The sequence below is a fragment of the Erpetoichthys calabaricus genome, chromosome 14 (genome assembly GCF_900747795.2).
Source record: "Erpetoichthys calabaricus chromosome 14, fErpCal1.3, whole genome shotgun sequence".
Taxonomy (NCBI): domain Eukaryota; kingdom Metazoa; phylum Chordata; class Cladistia; order Polypteriformes; family Polypteridae; genus Erpetoichthys; species Erpetoichthys calabaricus.
The window spans coordinates 13,510,001-13,530,727 of NC_041407.2; the positions used below are offsets into that span (position 1 = coordinate 13,510,001).

At 42.7% G+C, this 20,727-nt stretch overlaps 1 protein-coding gene across 5 annotated transcripts in view; it reads right to left on the bottom strand.

The window, feature by feature from the left end:
• The window catches only part of cyth1b (cytohesin 1b), a 226,821-nt gene that overhangs the window by 59,997 nt on the left and 146,097 nt on the right, over positions 1 to 20,727 (bottom strand). The window contains exon 1 of one of the 5 annotated variants that reach the window (XM_051918725.1): positions 9,778 to 10,022. The exons of 3 other annotated variants lie outside the window; for them this stretch is intronic. In XM_051918725.1, the coding sequence (XP_051774685.1) occupies positions 9,778 to 9,805 (28 nt within the window). In that variant the 5' untranslated portion in view covers positions 9,806 to 10,022. Of the gene's footprint in view, positions 1 to 9,044; positions 9,092 to 9,777; positions 10,023 to 20,727 lie in introns of those variants that run through there. One more of the 5 variants, XM_051918724.1, reaches the window with a different exon arrangement.

Below are 20,727 nucleotides of genomic sequence, written 5' to 3' on the forward strand. Positions count from 1 at the left end.
ACAGAGACATCCTGGATGAAAGCCTGCTCCAGAGCGCTCTTGATCTCAGACTGGGTCGACGGTTCATCTTTCAGCAGGACAACGACCCTAAGCACACAGCCAAGATATCAAAGGAGTGGCTTCAGGACAACTCTATGAATGTCCTTGAGTGGCCCAGCCAGAGCCCAGACTTGAATCTGCTTGAACATCTCTGGAGAGATCTTAAAATGGCTGTGCACTGACGCTTCCCATCCAACCTGATGGAGTTTGAGAGGTGCTGCAAAGAGGAATGGGCGAAACTGGCCAAGGATAGGTGTCCCAAGCTTGTGGCATCATATTCAAAAAGACTTGAGGCTGTAATTGCTGCCAAAGGTGCATCGACAAAGTATTCAGCAAAGGCTGTGAATACTTATGTTCATGGGATTTCTCAGTTTTTTTATTTTTAATAAATTTGCAAAAACCTCAAGTAAACTTTTTTCACATTGTCACTATGGGGTGTTGTGTGTAGAATTCTGAGGAAAAAAATGAATTTAATCCATTTTGGAATAAGGCTGTAACATAACAAAATGTGGACAAAGTGATGCGCTGTGAATACTTTCTGGATGCACTGTACATACATACATACAACCAGTAAAAGTTTTAGAACACCTCGGCTTTTCTTCAGATTTAATCAGTTAAAATGCAATGAATGACCTAAAATGGTGGAAAGGTAAGCAGTAAACTGCTAGAGGTTTAAATTTAAAAACTGAAATAAAAAAAAAAAGAAATTTCAGAATACAGGTATCACAAATTGGCCTTCTTCAGGGAACAACTAATAGGTTACAGCCTACAGATGTTCAGCAGCAATTAAAGTAAATTAAGCGTTGCAAGTTGAAGCAAACAGTTTTCACAGGTGTCCCAATCTCTGCTGATTACTTAAAACCCCTCTGTCTGTCATAATGCAGAGTTGCAAGAGACTGTTACTGCACTCTCTTAAGTACTACTTGAACAATACTGCACTGCAGAAAGTTGTAAATTCCAGTGATAATGACAAGAAAAGGGCAATTAACAAATGAAATAAGACAGAGTTTTATTACCCTTAGAAGAGTAGACCCTGTGGTGTCCTACACAATGTAAAGGGAATTGGAAGCTGGAAGAAACTAGGAAAGGACAGATAGGCAAACAAAGGGTCATAACCCAATCAGAAGACAAGTTTCTGATGGTCATCAGCTTGCGTGGTAGGCACCTCACAGCACAACAGCCTCAAGCACAGCTTAACAGTGGTTGAAGAAAGCAAGTCTCAGTTTCTACTGTGAATAGGAGACTGTGCTACAGGTGTGACAGGGTGAGTGGCGGTTAGAAAGCCATAAAGAACAAAATAAAGCTAGGCTTGCCTGGGCCATGAAATATCGGCTGTGGACTACTCTAGACTAGAAGAAAGTCTTATGGACCAATTAATCAAAACTTGAAATATTCAGTTCATCAAGCAGGGCATTTGTACATAGTCGAGTTGGTGAAAGGAGGATTCCTCAGTGTGCGACCCCAACCATCAAATATGGAGGACAAAGTGTGATGGTCTGAGGATATTTTGCTGCAGACATTGCAGAGTTGGTGACTTGCACAGAGTGATTAGCATTCTGGGTACAAGACCATTCAGAATCAAACTCAGCCCTTGAAAGAACATATTGTTTCCAGATCTAATCTGACTCAAAATTCCTCAATGTCAGTATGTTTCTTGACTTAAACTGTCTACTTAAACTTAGTAAAATATACCTACTTATGAGACGTAGTCTGCAGTACCACGACTCCTCATTCAGAAGACATCCACAAAATCTGATTATGTAATACGCAGCATCAATTATCACCTAACAATCAGAGAACTACAGGATGGTCACAAACTCAGTCTATTGTATTGCCCTACCCGTGGCAATATGACATTCAATCTCACTACTCAATATGCCATTTTATTGTGGCACTGGCAACCCACACTTAAAGAGTATAACTTGTTGCCTTCTCTTGTTTGACTAGAGGAATTCTAGCCTGGCTATTACAGCACCAGTTAAAAAATTATACCATCTATTTAAAAAAAAAAATCAAGGCTACAAAGAATAATTCATATGTTTTCCAGAATGTGATATACCTTAATTAATTCTATTCTCAAAATTCACTCTATAAAGAAATCATAGCCCACGTTAAATCACTGCGAGCCTGGTCTATTTCTGAGTGAATACCTCTCACTACTATGCTGTACCCCATTCTTGTTGAGAGTTGAATGCAAGACAACCAGATGAAACACACAGTATATCAATCTATTCAGCTTAATATCCATCCATCCATTTTCCAACCCGCTGAATCCGAACACAGGGTCACGGGGGTCTGCTGGAGCCAATCCCAGCCAACACAGGGCACAAGGCAGGAACCAATCCTGGGCAGGGTGCCAACCCACCGCAGTCAGCTTAATATGTTGTGCTGATATTCAGAATTATAAAATTAGATACAACATTCAACATGTGGGTGTACTGCTCCTGTAAGTGTGCCCCGTAATGGACTATTGCTTTATCTGGGATTGGTTCCTTCTTTAATGACGTACTGGCCCCTCATCAGATAATGAATGGATAGTGCTCCTCTTTATTAATATTCTGTAAGCTTATTGAAATATTATTGTTGACTTTGTTACACAGCAACTCATAACCTTAGCTGACATTTTCAGTTCCAGTTTGACACTTGGTTTTTAATAGGTACAGAAGTCATCAAAGACATAACTTTCAGAATTTACTACTTTTAAATTAACACTTTAAAATATAAATTTTAAAAAGTTCCAATCTTTAGTGTTAAGATCAAGAGAGTGTTACATGTTAGTTTATTCTGGTTTTAAAGTTTACAAATCCTCCTCCTCGAACCGCCACCTTATCATGGTGGAGGGGTTTGCATGTCCCAATGATCCTAGGAGCTCTGTTGTCTGGGGCTTTATGCCCCTGGTAGGGCCACCCAAGGTAAACTGGTCCTAGGTGAGGGATGAGACAAAGTGCGGATCAACACCGGGGCCCCCCTCTGGAGCCAGGCCTGGAGGTGGGGCTCGATGGCGAGTGCCTGGTGGCCGGGCTTGCACCCATGGGGCTTGGCCGGGCACAGCCCAAAGAGGCAACGTGGGTCCCCCTTCCCATGGGCTCACCACCTATGGGAGGGGCCAAGGAGGTCAGGTGCAGTGTGAGTTGGGTGGTGGCCGAAGGCGGGGACCTTGGTGGTCCAATCCTCGGCTACAGAAGCTGGCTCTTGGGACGTGGAATGTCACCTCTCTGAAGGGGAAGGAGCCTGAGCTTGTATGCATGGTTGAGAGGTTTCGGCTAGATATAGTTGGGCTCACCTCGACGCACAGCTTGGACTCTGGAACCAATCTCTTTGAGAGGGGCTGGACTCTGTACCACTCTGGAGTTGCCCCCGGTGAGAGGCGCCAAGCGGGTGTGGGCATACTTATTGCCCCCGACTTGGAGCCTGTACATTGGGGTTTACCCCGGTTGACGAAAGGGTAGCCTCCCTCCTCCTTCGGGTGGGGGGACGGGTCCTAACTGTTGTTTGTGCATATGCACCGAACAGCAGTTCGGAGTACCCACCCTTTTTGGAGTCCCTGGAGGGAGTGCTAGAGGGCATACCTTCTGGGGACTCCCTCATACTGCTGGGAGACTTCAATGCTCACGTGGGCAATGACAGTGAGACCTGGAAGGGCATGATTCGGAGGAATGCCTAAGATCTGAACCTGAGCAGTGTTTTGTTATTGGATTTCTGTGCTCGTCACGGACTGTCCATAACGAACACCATGTTCAAGCATAGGGGTGTTCATATGTGCACTTGGCACCAGGACACCCTAGGCCTCAGTTCGATGATCGACTTTGTGGTCGTGTCGTCGGACTTGCGGCCACATGTCTTGGACACACGGGTGAAGAGAGGGGCGGAGCTGTCAACTGACCACCACCTGGTGGCGAGTTGGCTTCGATGGTGGGGGAGGATGCCGGTCAGGCCTGGTAGGCCCAAACGTGTTGTGGGGGTCTACTGGGAACGTTTGGCAGAGCCCCCTGTCAGAAGTAGCTTCAAATCCCACCTCCGGCATAACTTTCATCGTATCCCGAGGGAGGTGGGGGACATCGAGTCCAAATGGGCCATGTTCCGTGTTTCTATTGTTGAGGCGGCTGACCGGAGCTGTGGCCGTAAGGTGGTCGGTGCCTGTCGTGGCGGCAATCCCCGAACCCGTTGGTGGACACCGGCGGTGAAGGATGCCGTCAAGCTGAAGAAGGAGTCCTACCGGTCCCTTTTGTCCTGTGGGACTCTGGAGGCAGCTAATAGGTACCGGCAGGCCAAGCGGAATGCGACTTCGGTGGTTGCTGAGGCAAAAACTCGGGCATGGGAGGAGTTTGGGAGGCCATGGAGAACGACTTTCGGACGGCTTCAAGGAGATTCTGGTCCACCATCCGGCGTCTCAGGAGGGGGAAGCAGTGCAGTGTCAACACTGTATATGGTGGGGATGGTGCGCTGCTGACCTCGACTCAGGACGTTGTGGGTCAGTGGGGGGAGTACTTCGAAGACCTCCTCAATCCCACTAACATGCCTTCCAATGAGGAAGCAGAGCCTGGGGACTCAGAGGTGGGCTCCCCCATCACTGGGATGAGGTCACCAAGGTGGTCAAAAAACTCCTTGGTGGCAGGGCCCCGGGGGTGGATGAGATACGCCCGGAGTTCCCCTAGGCTCTGGATGTTGTAGGACTGTCTTGGTTGACACGTCTCTACAACATCGCATGGACATCAGGGTCAGTGCCTCTGGATTGGCAGACCAGGGTGGTGGTTCCCCCTCTTTAAGAAGGGGGACCAGAGGGTGTGTTCCAACCACAGAGGGATCACACTCCTCAGCCTCCCTGGAAAAGTCTATTCGGGGGTCCTGGAGAGGAGGGTCCGTCGGATAGTCGAACCTCGGATTCAGGAAGAACAGTGTGGTTTTCGTCCTGGTCGCGGAACAGTGGACCAGCTCTACACCCTTAGCAGAGTCCTGGAGGGTGCATGGGAGTTTGCCCAACCAGTCTACATGTGTTTTGTGGACTTGGAAAAGGCATTCGACCGTGTCCCTCGGGGAATCCTGTGGGGGGTGCTCCGAGAGTATGGGGTACCGGATCCCCTGATAAGGGCTGTTCGGTCCCTGTACGATCGGTGCCAGAGCTTGGTCCACATTGCCGGCAGTAAGTCGAACCGGTTTCCAGTGAGAGTTGGACTCCGCCAGGGCTGCCCTTTGTCACCGATTCTGTTCATAACTTTTATGGACAGAATTTCTAGGCACAGCCAGGGTGTTGAGGGGGTCCGGTTTGGTGGACTCAGGATTGGGTCACTGCTTTTTGCAGATGATGTTGTCCTGTTTGCTTCATCAGGTCGTGAGCTTCAGCTCTCTCTGGATCGGTTCGCAGCTGAGTGTGAAGCGGCTGGGATGGGAATCAGCACCTCCAAATCCGAGACCATGGTCCTCAGCCAGAAAAGGGTGGAGTGCCCTCTCAGGGTTGGGAGCGAGATCCTGCCTCAAGTGGAGGAGTTCAAGTATCTCGGGGTCTTGTTCACGAGTGAGGGAAGAATGGAGCGTGAGATCGACAGGCGGATCGGTGTGGCATCTGCAGTGATGCGGGCTCTGCATCGGTCTGCCGTGGTGAAAAAGGAGCTGAGCCGCAAGGCAAAGCTCTCAATTTACCAGTCGATCTATGTTCCTACCCTCACCTATGGTCATGAGCTATGGGTAGTGACCGAAAGAACAAGATCGCGAATACAAGCGGCTGAAATGAGTTTCCTCCGCAGGGTGTCTGGGCTCTCCCTTAAAGATAGGGTGAGAAGCTCAGTCATCCGGGAGGGGCTCAGAGTAGAGCCGCTGCTCCTCCGCATCGAGAGGAGTCAGATGAGGTGGCTCGGGCATCTGATCAGGATGCCTCCTGGACGCCTCCCTGGTGAGGTGTTCAGGGCACGTCCAACTGGGACGAGGCCCCGGTGAAGACCCAGGACACGCTGGAGGGACTATGTCTCCCAGCTGGCCTGGGAACACCTCGGGATTCTCCCGGAAGAGCTAGAAGAAGTGGCCGGGGAGAGGGAAGTCTGGGCATCTCTGCTCAAGCTGCTGCCCCCGCGACCCGACCTCGGATAAGCGGAAGAGGATGGATGGAGGGATGGAGTTTACAAATGTATTTATTTATTGAGCAATAAAGTCTGCACTGTATTGCACCACCACAGCACCACTTAATATGATTAAATAAATGTATCAATATGTTGTATATATGTATGAAGAGGCTTCAGTTGAGTGTGGAAGGTCCAGGTTGTGGTAAGTCAGTACTGCAACCTACACTACATAATGAAGGCAAAAGAACACCTTACACAAGGCCATGAAAAGCACAATTCAATTTATGGAGACATGAAAACACTCAAGTCACTGAATATCTCTTGGGAGTCCAGTTAAATCAATCATTAAAAATTAAAGACTATGGCACTGCAGCACACCTAGTGCAAGCCGTCCACCAAAACTGGGAGATAGATGCAAGACAACAACCAGTAAAAGAGGCCACCAACAGGCCTCTGAGAATTCCAGATGAGGGACAAGTTACAGTGGATAATACTGTGCAAACAACAATGGTTACCCAGCTGCTTCACCAGTAATAGCATTTTCGGAGAAAGGCAATGAGAAAAAAATGCACATGACATCTCAGGTAGAGTTTGTTGCACATGGAAGACTCTGAAGTCACCTGGAAGGAGGACATATGCTCTAATGGGACCAAAATTGAGCTTTTTAAAATCAGACCAAATGCCACATTTGGCATAAGCCAGACAACGCAGGTCATCAAAAACACACCATTCTCACCATTAAGTATGATGGTGGCAGCATCACCCTTGTGGGCGATTCTCTGGAACAGGATCTGGAAGGTTTACAGGGAAATGCAGGAGGAAAACTTGATGAGGTCACCATGAAACCTGTTCCATTGGAGATTTGTCTTCCAACAATACAACAATGCCAATCATAAAGCTGAAACTACACAGGAATAGCTTAAAAACAACAATTTCAATGTTCTGCAGTGTCTTGTGGCCAAGTCTGAGTCCAGCGCTCAATCCAATTGAGAATTTGTGGCTGGTCACTTACATTTCCCAACAATTGAGATATCGCTTGAGCAGTTTCATAAAGACAAAAGCTGTTGAAGGTACCTCTACTAAATACTGACCAGAAGAGAGAGAATTCTTGTGTAAAGAATTATTTTATGTTTTATATCTGCAATTATTTTAGACCATTTCATAGATATTTGTTTTCATTTTGACATTAAAGAGTCTTTTTCAGCTGAGCAGTGTCAAAAAAGCCTCATGGTCACTCAATATTGTAATAAAACAATAAAAGTGCATAAACTTCCAATGGGGTGAATACTTTTTATAAACACTGTACTCAACCATTAATAATCAATCCATTCAGTACCATGTTCTTATGTACAAAATTAATTAACACTTTCCCCAATAGTTCTTAATAATGTATAAAAAACACATAGTTTGGTACTTTATGACCTTGCCAGGCAGGAGGTAAAAAAAAAAATCCATCTATTTGAATGAACTCAGCAAATACGCCTTACGGGACCAGGAATTGAAAACCACTATATGCTCTACCTAGCACTAGTGTATATATCTAGATAAAATAATGTTCATCAACCTACCAAAATAATGTAGGTATCCAAGAATATTGTTTAGATATAACATTTGTAAAAACAAGCTGAACGTCCAGGAATGCTTAGAAACCTCTCATATGCAGAGAACCAAGCTAAGAGCTTTGGAATATATTCTTAACCAGGGAGGGCGTATGGAATTTATTAGATCCACCTAACATACATAATTGGCTGCTGACAATGCAAACAAATCCCATTTAAGGAGACAGGCATATTTTAGCATATCATGTGCATATACAGCTCTGAGACAGAATGTGCAAGACGATGTACATTTGAACACGGTAGAAAAAGTAACCTTATTGTAGTTTTCATGCACAATCACAAGTTTCCAGTTAACTAATGGTGGTTTCATTGTCACTGCAGGGTAGCTCAACTTATAAAAAGAAGGGGGGGGGGGGATCAGGCTACATTCAGCTTTATACAACAGTGGTACCAAAAGTGTGTGTGTGTATTGTCTCATAACTTATCCTGGGTAAAGTAATGTCCCAGATGATCCAGTGGAGGTCACTGCAATGTAGTAAAAAACTAGAGGATGTGCTTTAAGTGTGTTAAACAAAACATGTACCATTAGAAATTAAAAAAGTTTGGCTGATAAATCCTGATTTGTGCTGATGGGAAACTCAGGAAATAGTGAAAACCTTGTGAGTTCACATATCCATTCTTCTAGGAGTCTAACATGCAGATTTGAAGGTGGTAGTTAATAGCTTGGTTTCATGGCATACACTCCCTGGGTACCTTGATACCAGTACAAAGTGTGACTGAACGGCACTGGATATCTCATCAATGCTGCCATTAAGGTGCTAATTTCAAAATTAACTTTTATAACACGATAAATTTAGCATGGTTTGCATGTTCTCCCGGTGTCTGCGTGGGTTTCCTCCGGGCGCTCTGGTTTCCTCCCACAGTCCAAAGACATGCAGGTTAGGTGGATTGGCAATTCTAAATTGGCCCTAGTGTGTGCTTGGTGTGTGGGTGTGTTTGTGTGTGTCCTGCGGTGGGTTGGCACCCTGCCCGGGATTGGTTCCTGCCTTGTGCCCTGTGTTGGCTGGGATTGGCTCCAGCAGACCCCCGTGACCCTGTGTTCGGATTCAGCGGGATGGAAAATAGATGGATGGATGGAAATTTAGCATGTCACAAGTGTTGTAAAGTTCTAAAATGGTCCCAAGAACAAAAAAAATTCGCTTTATGAATTAGCTGCCCAGTTACAAGACCTCAATACAATGTAGCGTTTGAGGGAAGAGATGGAGCAAACGGCTTGAAACAGAAATAAACTACACTACACTCTCTAATCAGCACTGACAGTTTTCATTGCGACACCCTAAAAAGCTCAAGCTGTTGTTAAAGTAAGTCGGTTATCAGGTAGGATTTGCCTTACGAGGCGGGCACTGGTACGGACAGGAGACCATCATTTCTGCACAAGCCAGGGGTTAATAACTGGGTTTTGTCGGAGTCACAACACTCTCATTATAAACTTCTTGTAGTCTGGTGCTGGCTCCTTTGATGAAAAAGGATAATAGAAATATAACATCTTTAGGCTTCTCAGACAACGTTTACCCTGAGTCAAGGAAAAGATCAGTCGGATTCGAACTAATCTATCCTATTAAAGATATTGTAAAGAACAGGAATAAATTAATCTAAAACGGCATTTAAGTGCAAGTTTTTATGGTAAACGTGTATAAGTTGTGTTCCTGCCTGAAGAACAGAAACAAACAAAAACAAAGCACACCATGACGTGAGTCACCCGCTGTGTCGTAATAAAACTAATGACTGCACTGAGTGAGTCTGTCGGAGGTCCCCGCTTTGAGAACTTGCTGACACGAAAGCGAAGCTAGACGGAGAGGCGGAGACAGCCCGTCAGTCAGACCAGGCACCGAACACTAAGAGCCGAACTCGACAATGCACACCACTGCTGTTAATTTCACTGTGAATAAAAAGTTATTTCAGGCTGTTCATTGCGAGTAGTTATTGGTCGAGTTCAATTTGATTATTCAACTCAAAGCTTCTACTAGCTCTACTCGAACACCGAGTCACGCGGCCACCATAAAAAGTACCTAAAGGAAAAAAAAGACATCCAGGACGAAATAAGTTAGCACTGTAAACACACTTACCCACACCGTCCTCCGTTTTAAGTACCATTGTTTCTCAAAGTGCTATAGTCCTCTTCTAACCGATAATTCCACACAATAAATAAATAAACCGATGGTCTAATAAGTTGCTATTCAAGTCCTTTCACTTGATGGTTATCGAGTAGTCCCTTTACTCTCGAAGTCTCGCCCTCTCCCCCAAGCGACTTAAGATCGCCTCGCGCGACGCAACGCCCGGGAAGCAGGTAGGGCGGGACCTTTGCTACCTGCCGCCTTTAGACCCCGCCTTCAGTCGACCGCTTTATTTTTCCCCTGCAAGAAATTTACACTGGAAGGGCCGGAAAGATTATCTGCCAATCAAATTATTTAACCAATTAACGTTGAGAATCGCTCTGTCAATCATTTCATCCTCCAATCAACTGCACCAGCAGAACGCTCGTTACGATTTTGCAGAGTGAGCAGTCTTGCGCGCGACAGCTGAGTAGGCGGAACGTGGTGGTGCAAGACTCACTTCCCTTCAAAGGAAGGGCGACGGAAGCGGTGAGATACTTTGTGCTTACAACACCCTTCCTGTTAAATCAGAAAGACTGAGGCAAATACAAGACAATACGTATATATATATATATGTACACATATAACGTGGCTATAAGTATATACATATATATATATATATATATATATATATATATATATATATACACACACACACACACACACATACAAACATACTGAAGAAAACAGCGGCGACAATCTGTTAACTATATTTACTTAAGAGAAAATAGATGAATTGAATAGTATGTTTGAAAAATATATGGAGTTTTCTAATAACCTGAATTAATCCGCAATTTTGAAACTTTGCCTAAATATCAGTTGTTGATATTTTATACTAGGTATGGTAGCTGGGCTGCCTCACAGTAAGGTGGCCAGGGTTTTTGTCCTGCGTCCCCCCTGCGTGAAGCTTGCATGTTCTCCCTATCTGTATTTGTTTCTTTTGCGTGGTCTGGTTTCTCCCACAGTCCATTGACTTGCAAGTTAGGTGGCAATGCTACATTTGCCCTAGTGGGGGTGTATTCCCATGCGATGGACTTGAGTGCCTTGTCCAGGAGATTGCTCCTGTCTTGCACCCTGTGTTACTGGGATTGCTTCCAGCACCCTTCAACTCTGCTCATGATAAACAGACTTAGAAAATGGAATGGTATGGTAGCCGTTTTCTGAATCGAATTCCAAATAGTTGTCATTAATTCAGTCTTTGGTGATCCACTTCAAGTAGTTGATCAATCTATCTCATCTTTTTGTCCATCCCATTAATGGATCCACTTAATCCAACTAAGGGTCATGGCCTGCCAACACAAATTTAGGTAACACTTAGGTGCAAGGCTGAAACTAACCCTTAACAAAGTTTAAGACATGCGCACAAACCAGTAATCCCCTGCCAGCTGAAAATTCACGGTCAATGTAACACACACATTTGGGATACTGAAGGAAAATGTATGCAAGCTCCAGAAGGCAGTTAACTGAGCTGGGATTTGAACCCATGACTTGGGAGCTATGAAGCAGCAGTTATTCGCTTTATTCTTACATTATGCTCGTCATCAAAGAAAGGCTAAGAGTGCTTACATATACAGTAATTATAAAGCGCATATTAAAGAAAAAACAATAATCCTGCAATATTTACACACACAAGGGATTATTTTTTAATAGTATAAATAAATTTAGGATAAAACAGAATAAAAATTATGTTTACACAGCATAGGAGGAGGTAAAAACAAAAGGCTAAAGTTAAAAGTGTGTAAATAATAAAACATTTCTGTAGTCAAGGATTCTTTAAAACAAGAAAAGTGAAAGCATGTCTGATTTAGGCCAACTGGCTGCTCCTTAACATCCTAGAATATCTTTTAGCTCAGCACGTGTTAAAGTGTAGTACTGCATGATGGTCTAGTGATGTGGCTGTCACCACCGATACTGCACCAAAGTTTCTTAACTACTCTGACATGTCATTCCATGCCCGGAGCAGCAGTTTAACACGTTACAACTTTAAACCCACCTAATCCAATTCAAGATAGCAGGAAGCCAGAGCCTGTCATCTAACACCAGGCACAAGTAAGCAACCCACCCTGGACTGGGAGGATGGCCTCACCGACTACAGGTATCCAGTGTAATCAGTCTATTAATCAGTCAGTATTTCTTAGTAATAACTTGCCTGTAATGTTTGTCAGATGTCTTGTGCTGTTCCTGCACTCTAGCTGTGAATTTAGAGTTCATCAGGTGTACGTCAGGCATTATAGCCACGTATGGCTGTTGTAACAAATAGGCCCACACAGATGCACTTGCTCTCTATAACAGTGTTTCTCAACCACTGGGTCACGGGCTGCTGCGGGTGGGTTGCAAGTTGCTATAATGGTAGTGAGTCGCTGCGCTGATGATCAAGCTTGATTCACCAAGGGGGACAGTTTGGTGATTGTGCTGGATTCACCCAGGGGGATGCACTGTCGATCATATTCAATTCACTAAGAAGCTTTAGCTTCATGTTTTCAAAGGACATAGGCAATCTTGAACACAATTTGACAAACTTTCAGGTTGATGTCTGTGTACCAGGATATAAGGTCATGGGACGTGATGACTCCAACACAAGCTTTGATACAGTTGTTAGCACTGTAAAATGTTAGAGAAGCCAACTGAAAATTAGTTCCAGTACATTTTTCCCTACAGAGGTTAACTTCAGGTAGGAATACTGTATATAGAGAAATAATTGTGACAGGATTCAATTTTTAACTTCAGGTTTTTTTTATCAGATTTACATGTTTTACATGTTTCCAATGGCACGGTGGCGCAGTGGTAGTGCTGCTGCCTCACAGTAAGGACACCTGGGTTCGCTTCCCGGGTCCTCCCTGTGTGGAGTTTGCATGTTCCCCCTTGTCTGCATGGGTTTCCTCCCACAGTCCAAAGACATGCAGGTTAGGTGGATTGGCGATTCTAAACTGTCCCTAGTGGGTACTTGGTGTGTGTGTGTGTGTGTGCCCTGCGGTGGGCTGGCACCCTGCCCAGGGTTTGGTTCCTGCCTTGCGCCCTGTGTTAGCTGGGATTGGCTCCAGCAGACCCCCGTGACCCTGTAGTTAGGATATGGTGGGTTGGATAATGGATGGATGGACATGTTTCCAAACAGGACTTGAACACTTTTGCAGTGATATTTGTTTGTCTTTGTTTGCATGGAATGTGAAGTCTGTGGACACAATACCTCAAAAGCAAACCACCCAATCCAAGTGAAAACGAGGCAGTCACTGACATAAAAAATGCTAAAAACCTATTGATTTTGATCTAGTGATAACTGCATCACGTAAATTGGATCAAAATTGAAACCTCAACTTTATATTGGCGAATGCCATGTGTTAGACACATCAGATTTGTAACAGCTGGACCAGCAACAGTTTAAGGGAGCTGCACACAGTGAGTCAATGGCATAAAGAAATTGGCGACCTCGCAGTCTGAAGTACAATGCATAAACCGCTAACAACACACTGACTTAGCAAATTCAAATTCACCTTTAATAATGTTTTGTTTACACAAAGGCTAAAGCAGGCATGACAAAGAAGAACAGCACTCTTCAGTGAACTAAACATTCTTGAAGAGAGCTCAGACTTACTGTCATGGAAATAAAATGAGCAAGCTTCGTGTACATCCAGAATCCTAATTCTAACTTGAAAAAACAAAAAAAAGGAAGTGCAGAGAATAGTTTCAATATGAAACATACTGTAGATTAGCGTCCAGTTAACAGAAAATACAACATGAAAAGGTATATTGACTTCAGAACAACCTTGAGAACAACATAATGTAAAATATGCGGGGTAGTCAAGTTCAGATTTCTCTATGCTTCTGTGTTTTGACTTTACCCCGCTTGGTCTTGGTCCTTTGTCCAAAATTGAACAGTAGCCTTGCTGTTCAATAACGACCCTCAACTAACTTTACTCTGCTTTTTTTCATGCAACAATAATGAATCCCCTGCCCACGCGATTATCTCCTCTCCCTGACGTCAGAGCCAGCCAGCCTTTTGATCTCAGTGAGACTACTTCTCAAAGCTTACCTGTTTAAAGAGCACCTGCACCCCCCAGTGCAGCACTGTTTTATGCCACGTCACAAATCAGCAGCATAACCTTTCCAGTTTTATCCACATCTATGTAATTTTTAGCTTACTTTGACCTTTCTGTAAGCTTCCATTCTATACTTGTCTTTGTTGCAATCAATAAAAGGAACACCTTCCTGTGTTACCCACTTCATGGCTAACATAATGCTTCATTGCTTTTTATAACTTATACTCTAATATCTTAAGCTACCAAGGGCATCAGCTGACACGTTCTAATGCTTATTTTAAGATGTTACATTTCTAAATTATCATTCACTTAACCACCCCAACTTTTTCAGTTTTAGTGTCATGGTGAGCAGTAGCACATAGGGTTACAGGTTTATAGGGTCCTTGTTGTCATATGTAGTGAGTGCAGTGAAACTCTGAGTGATCAACATGCAACGTGTCTCCACTCTCCTGCACCACAATTCTGGTAGATACAAGGAAGAAACCAAACCTAGATGGAATGCCCATATATCTCAATAACAGTTAATTATTAAACCATAAATTCTCTTCTTTTTGTAATTCTTGTGTTTGATTGGGGTGTGTTCTTGTTGTTTGTTATAATATTTCTATGTTTCTTGAGCTTCTATAAAATCTAAATTTTCCATTGGGATAAATTTAATTAAAAATGAGATAAGGCCAATTGGCAATGCAGGATAGAAAAATAAAAATTCCAGTCAGCAGCATTCCTGTAGAAAATAAAAATGTGAGGGAAGATCCAGGGTCAATAATATACAAAGTCACATTTCTAATGCCCTACTCATCCTGTGCATAATAGAATATAAGTACAAGTCCAAAAACAAATCCATCTGTACATGAATTTTCCAAACAATACGATCAACTAATATAGGGTCACATGATACCAGTGCCCATTCTAGCAACACTGGGCATAATCTGAAACCAACACTGAATGTGTCACAAGTCCACTGCATAGCACAATAACACATTCATTAAATGGCAAACTTGCTGTATGTATATTCAAAATAATTACATTATTTTTTAATAACTGCTTTTTGTTATACACACATATAGTCTTATTAGTTAAACAGATGGGCAAGCACTGTCCAAGGACAGAGGATATAATTTCAGGCCTAGCATACTACAAATTGTTTTCAGGTATGAAGAGTGTGCGTGATCTTTCCATAGACAAGTCCTCCTCATTGTAGTGATCTTATCATTAGCCATTCCATTTTCCAATACATTTTTAACATTTTTCTAAGGTGTATGATGATTGTCATTATAGCACCATTACTGTCACAAATGTGGGGTACAGTCAAATTCTTATTTGTATGTACTAACTAAAATGCAACACATCATCACTCTCCAGTACAATGATGATCAGTGATTACAGGTACAACAACACTTGTGTTAGCAACTTTAAAAAGCACTTACAAAAATTGTAATGTACAAAATGTAGCTCGTATACATAAAACAGAATGTTCTGCTTGTGTCACTTCTGCTTATGAAATATCACTCCAGTGTTGCTCCATCCTTCTCCAACACAAAATGCTGCACATTTTACCCAGACATGTTTTCTACTCAACGTGCAGAAAATAAAGTGTGTCTGTACAGTCTTTGCAATGGTAAAACATTAGGGCGCACACTCATATGAAAATAAATGAGTTACACTAAGCCATGTAATTAAAGCATACATCTTCTAATACACTTGTATCAATTACCAGTAATGTAATCTGGGACATCTGGGTTGTCACATCTTTTACCATCAGACATGTTCTCTCATGTGATCCATCAAGGGCTGATCAAACCCCAGCATATGCCCAACCATCTTAAAGCATGTGCTCTGCCTTGATACCGAGTACCGACTAAGCAGCAAAACCTCTATAGCCCAACTTCATAAGTACACACCGTGCACAACACCCCATTCAATAAGTTCTCCTTAATTTTTTTAGGATAATTATTACAAATAATGATCTCATACTTACTTAATTTTATGTTTTATAATGTAGAGAAAAGCCAAGCAAAATGACACCTTTTATTGGCTAACTTAAAAGATTACAATAAGCAAGCTTTCGAGGCTTGTGTTTATGTTTTACATTTACATTTATGTTTATGTTTTATAATAAAATTCATAGCACATCACATGTGATAAGAAGTACTGAGTTGCTAGCTTATTAATACACTAACAAAGCCAGAAGCAAAAATAATAAAAGAGGAACATACAAAAGAGAAGGGTAAAGAACAGACCAGAAAGAAAAACATGCTGCCTTTCTGGGTCGGCCAAATGGGTACCAAATCTGTTTAGCTGTTGGGATAGCTCATCCACTTGTCCACCTCATTACCTTACCCCTTCTCACTTCTCACTTCCCAGGTCTCTGAACGTTTGACTGCATTTGAAAATGCAGTCAGGCTGGAAGCACCTGGCAGATAGATTAAAAAGTCTGGATTTGGCTTGCTGAGCCACCAGGAGATTAAGCACTGGATAAATGTTTATCACTTCATACCATATGTACCACTCAGGTCTTTGATGTCAGTCTCCACTGGCTGAATAATATGATGAATGAGGGGATTCAAATGTACAGCTCACTGATTCTTAGGTTTGGCCCAACAGTGGCTGAACATGATTTCTTTCCCAAATATCATATTTACTGATTCATTCCAAATTTTATGTTGCAGGAAGCAGTAGCCTACCTCACTAGTAACAGGCACACAGCAGGAACCAAATCTCATCTTGGACACCAGCCCATCCATTACAAATCATAGTTGTACCCACACCCACACCACTGGACCAATTTAGAGCCACTAATCAATATGGTAGGCACATCTTTGTGTTGTGGCAGGAAAAGCCAAACAAACATGGAAGCAAAGTGGCAATGGCTGGACCAGGATTCTTAACCAGTTTCCGGAAGCTATGAGGGTCCAAGGTAACCTCTGCAATGTTGTGCTGCCCCCTTAATCAACAGCATCTGAAATCCACAGAAAAGGAACAAGGGATCAGCTTTACAGACTTTTTTTAGCCTCTGAATCCTGACATCCCAAGGGCTCTAATACTGACTGCTGCAGTGGCATGATTTTTGCTTTTATCACATTACCTCTCTGCTGAAGAATAATATCCTCAAACCTCCTAACCTAGTGGAAGATTGTGGAGGCTATCCCAGCAGCAAAGAACTATGCAGAACTATGGTCGGTCATCTGACCATTGAAGGGTATGCTTGTGCATATGGGACCAATAGAAGGTAATCAAGCTCCTCGCCTGTATGTACTGTATATACAGTATATTTAGGAGGAAGACAATAATACATTGAAAAGCAGCCACAGAAACACCCATACAGTGATTTGGCTAGGGTTCAAACCCAGGAAACTGGACCTATAAGTCAGCAGAGCTGTCCACTGTGCCACCATTTGTGAAGAAATGTATTGTTACTATCCACACTAGATGTTGCACCTGTGAGCTTAGTATGTTGTTTCATCAACTATCTTACTTAATCTATAGTTTCCAGTTTCATTCATTTCATTATTATGAAGTGCACTTTCATTTATGGACTTACTGTACCATACAATAATTACAAATACTATATAAATATAAATATAGTAAGAAAACCAGACATAAAGCATAGACACAAAATAATGTTTAAACATAAACAGACAAACATTATGCAACGTAACATGGTGGATAGCAGTGCTGCCTGAAGAGTGCAGTGGGTTTGAATCCCACAACTACTCGCTTTGTGGAGTTTCTGTGATATCCCTGTGACTGTGCATTTCCTCCAGGTACTCCCATTTTCCACTCAAATCCTCAAAACTGAGCTGGTAGCTCTAAATCGTCCCAGCTGGAATGTATGTGGTGTGTTAGGGGGTAGGAGGGGTGGGATGCGGGGGGTAGGGGGGCGGGGGTATGCCTGCCCAACTTGTTTTCTCCTGGGATAGGTGCTTCAAGTCCCAGCATACCTGAACAAGTTTAAGAATAAATGTATAAACTTGGTATGATTAATCCAAATTCCAAATGTTTGCAGCCAGCTACATTCTGAAAGTATCATTTTGTAAGCAATGACAACGTCATTTGTTGAGAACATGTGTGAAAATATCCATCATATGTGACGACACATCCACCCCTAGTAGTATTTATAGTTATACAAGCACACACCTTCAACCTCAGTCAGTCCAATACAGGGTCACAGGGAGCCAGGGCCTATCCGAACAGCATCAAGCTTAAAGGCCACTCTTACGGATAATTAATGATTGTACTTAATATTTATGTAGCATTCAATGTATGATGTTAAATGTATCTTTTTGTGTCTGATGTTAGTCAAATATTATTCTCACTAATCAGGAGGACATGCTGTTAAAATTTCTTTATACAATGTACGAATGACAATAAATCTGAACCTGAAACAAGGTCGATATAGAGTCTCACATTAGCCTAAGATGAGTTTGTTTAGAGATGTGGGATAAAAATCCAGATCTCCCAAAGAAAATCCACACAGCTATCGGAAAAATGTGCAAATTCCACAAACTGTAGATAACAATCTGGTGCAGGATTCAAATCTAAGATGTAAGATCCAAGTGGCTGCAATATTAACCACTGCACCACACTGCTGCCATATATAGCTGTATTAAGTAATATTATAGAACATCTCAACTGGCACAAGAGAATATGTTTAATACAATCTGTAAATTACATGGGTTGGCATATAAATAAATATGCAAACAGAGGATTGAATATCTCCTATTTCATTTGTAATCAGTTATTTCTGTTTAGACGGGTGCCTTTCACTTATGATGAAGGTAAGGTGCAGCACAATCATATGTGCATAGTATGTTAAAAAATTGCTTCTTTGGATATACAAACTGTTAAGTATGCCAAAATACTCTAGAATTAAACTTAAAATTTATATAACGATATTTGATTGGTGAGTGGGTATTGTGGTGGACTGGCACACTAGTGGGATAGGAAACCCATACTCCAGATGTAATCCTAATTTGGATTAAGATGGTTATGTGTTGTGAAATGAGTGGAAGGATATGGCTGCTGTTGGATATTAACTTTTTATTACTTCAATACTCTAATTTTTGTTTCCAAATATTTTATTATTTTCCGATTCAGAATTGTAACACTTCATAAAGCCCACTCCCTGACTTGTATCTTCCTTAGGCTTTCATCTTTCTCACTTCATCATTTGCTCTCAGGCGAAATGAAACCCAAAACCTGCACATACTCCTGGCATTTACTGCCTCTCAAAAGAAAAACCGAGACACACCAAGGTTTCAGTTTCACTGCTGACACAGGAGGATCCAATAGGGAAGAAAAGGCCTCACAAAAGTTTTAAATTATCCTTAGACATTTACAGGCCGGCCTGTGGCACAGGAATGAGAGGCTCTACAAGAGTGACCTATTGCATTGATTCATTCGACACTCACTTAGTTAAGGGTTCTGTAAATGACTTTCAGCACCACCCTGTGAGTGTCCTACAAGCACAGACTTGTATAAAAAGTCACAAGTTAAAAATACATCAGCTGATGGATGAAACAACTGCAAAAAGATATGCCAAGACAAATGTCTCTGGCTCCCAGGCTAAAACTAAAATGAAAGCCCAGCCAAAGGCTGTTCAGGTTTCTATTTGTCAGCCTGAGAAACAAAATCAGCTGAATTTATTGTGCTTGCATTTGAATCCTACACCAGTTATGGACCGCGCACATTGTCACCATGTCTATGCATCTGGTTCATTGGCAGTTCTACATTTGCCCAGTGTGATTGTGTGTGTGAGTACAATACAATACAATACAATTTATTTTTGTATAGCCCAAAATCACACAAGAAGTGCCGCAATGGGCTTTAACAGGCCCTGCCTCTTGACAGCCCCCCAGCCTTGACTCTCTAAGAAGACAAGGAAAAACTCCCAAAAAAAAATCTTGTAGGGAAAAAAATGGAAGAAACCTTGGGAAAGGCAGTTCAAAGAGAGACCCCTTTCCAGGTAGGTTGGGCGTGCAGTGGGTGTCAAATAATGGACAGGCTCTAGTTCTCGTGATACCGAGTTGCCTTAAGTGGGTTTCAGAATTAATTCTATCTGTGATTGCAGAACCCATTGAACATGATTAGATGATAGGTTTCATAATCTAGCAAGGGACCATAAAATAAATTCCAATTTACATGTCATGTTCCTTTTCTAACCTGCTTAATCCAGGCCGGGGTCATATGGATGGCTGGGCTGGAGTCTCCCCAACTACGGTGAGAAAAGCACCTTTTTATTGTGTTGACATCAAATGTGGAAGGTTGTAAGCAAAGGGGTCTTCAACTCATAATAACAGACAGCAAAGCAATAAGTGAAAGGCTCGAGCACTTTGCTGGTTCACAGTAGCAAAAATGTCTATTCTAGCTCTAGTGTGACCAGAAAATAATAATAAGATTCAGAAGTAAAAAAATGGGAAGGAAATCAGGAAAGAGGATCTCAAGACGGGAAGAGCAAAATTCCAAACCTCCACAGAAATACCAGCAAAACAAGAAAAGTAATGATCGACCTAAATGTATATCAAGTTTTCTAAATCATGCACAATATATTTCAGGATCCCATTGGGGCTTGGGCTTATCATGGCAGCAACGGGATCAAGGCAGAAACCAAGCATACAAAGGAAGGCAGTCCACTGCAGGGCCTACTCAAGCACACACCAATACGGACTCAATTTAATTTGTTGGTTGAAAACCAGAGTTTTGGTAGTCAGACCCACACAGACACAGGAAGAATATGCAGGCTTCACATAAACTGGGTGATGGAGTCAAACCCAGGACACTGAATGCACCACTGCGCCGTCCACAAATGCCAGAAGCGTTAAGTGAAATATAACGCCGAGTGCTTGTGAAAGAAAAGAGCAGCTGAGGTCTACAGTGTGGAGTAAAGTCC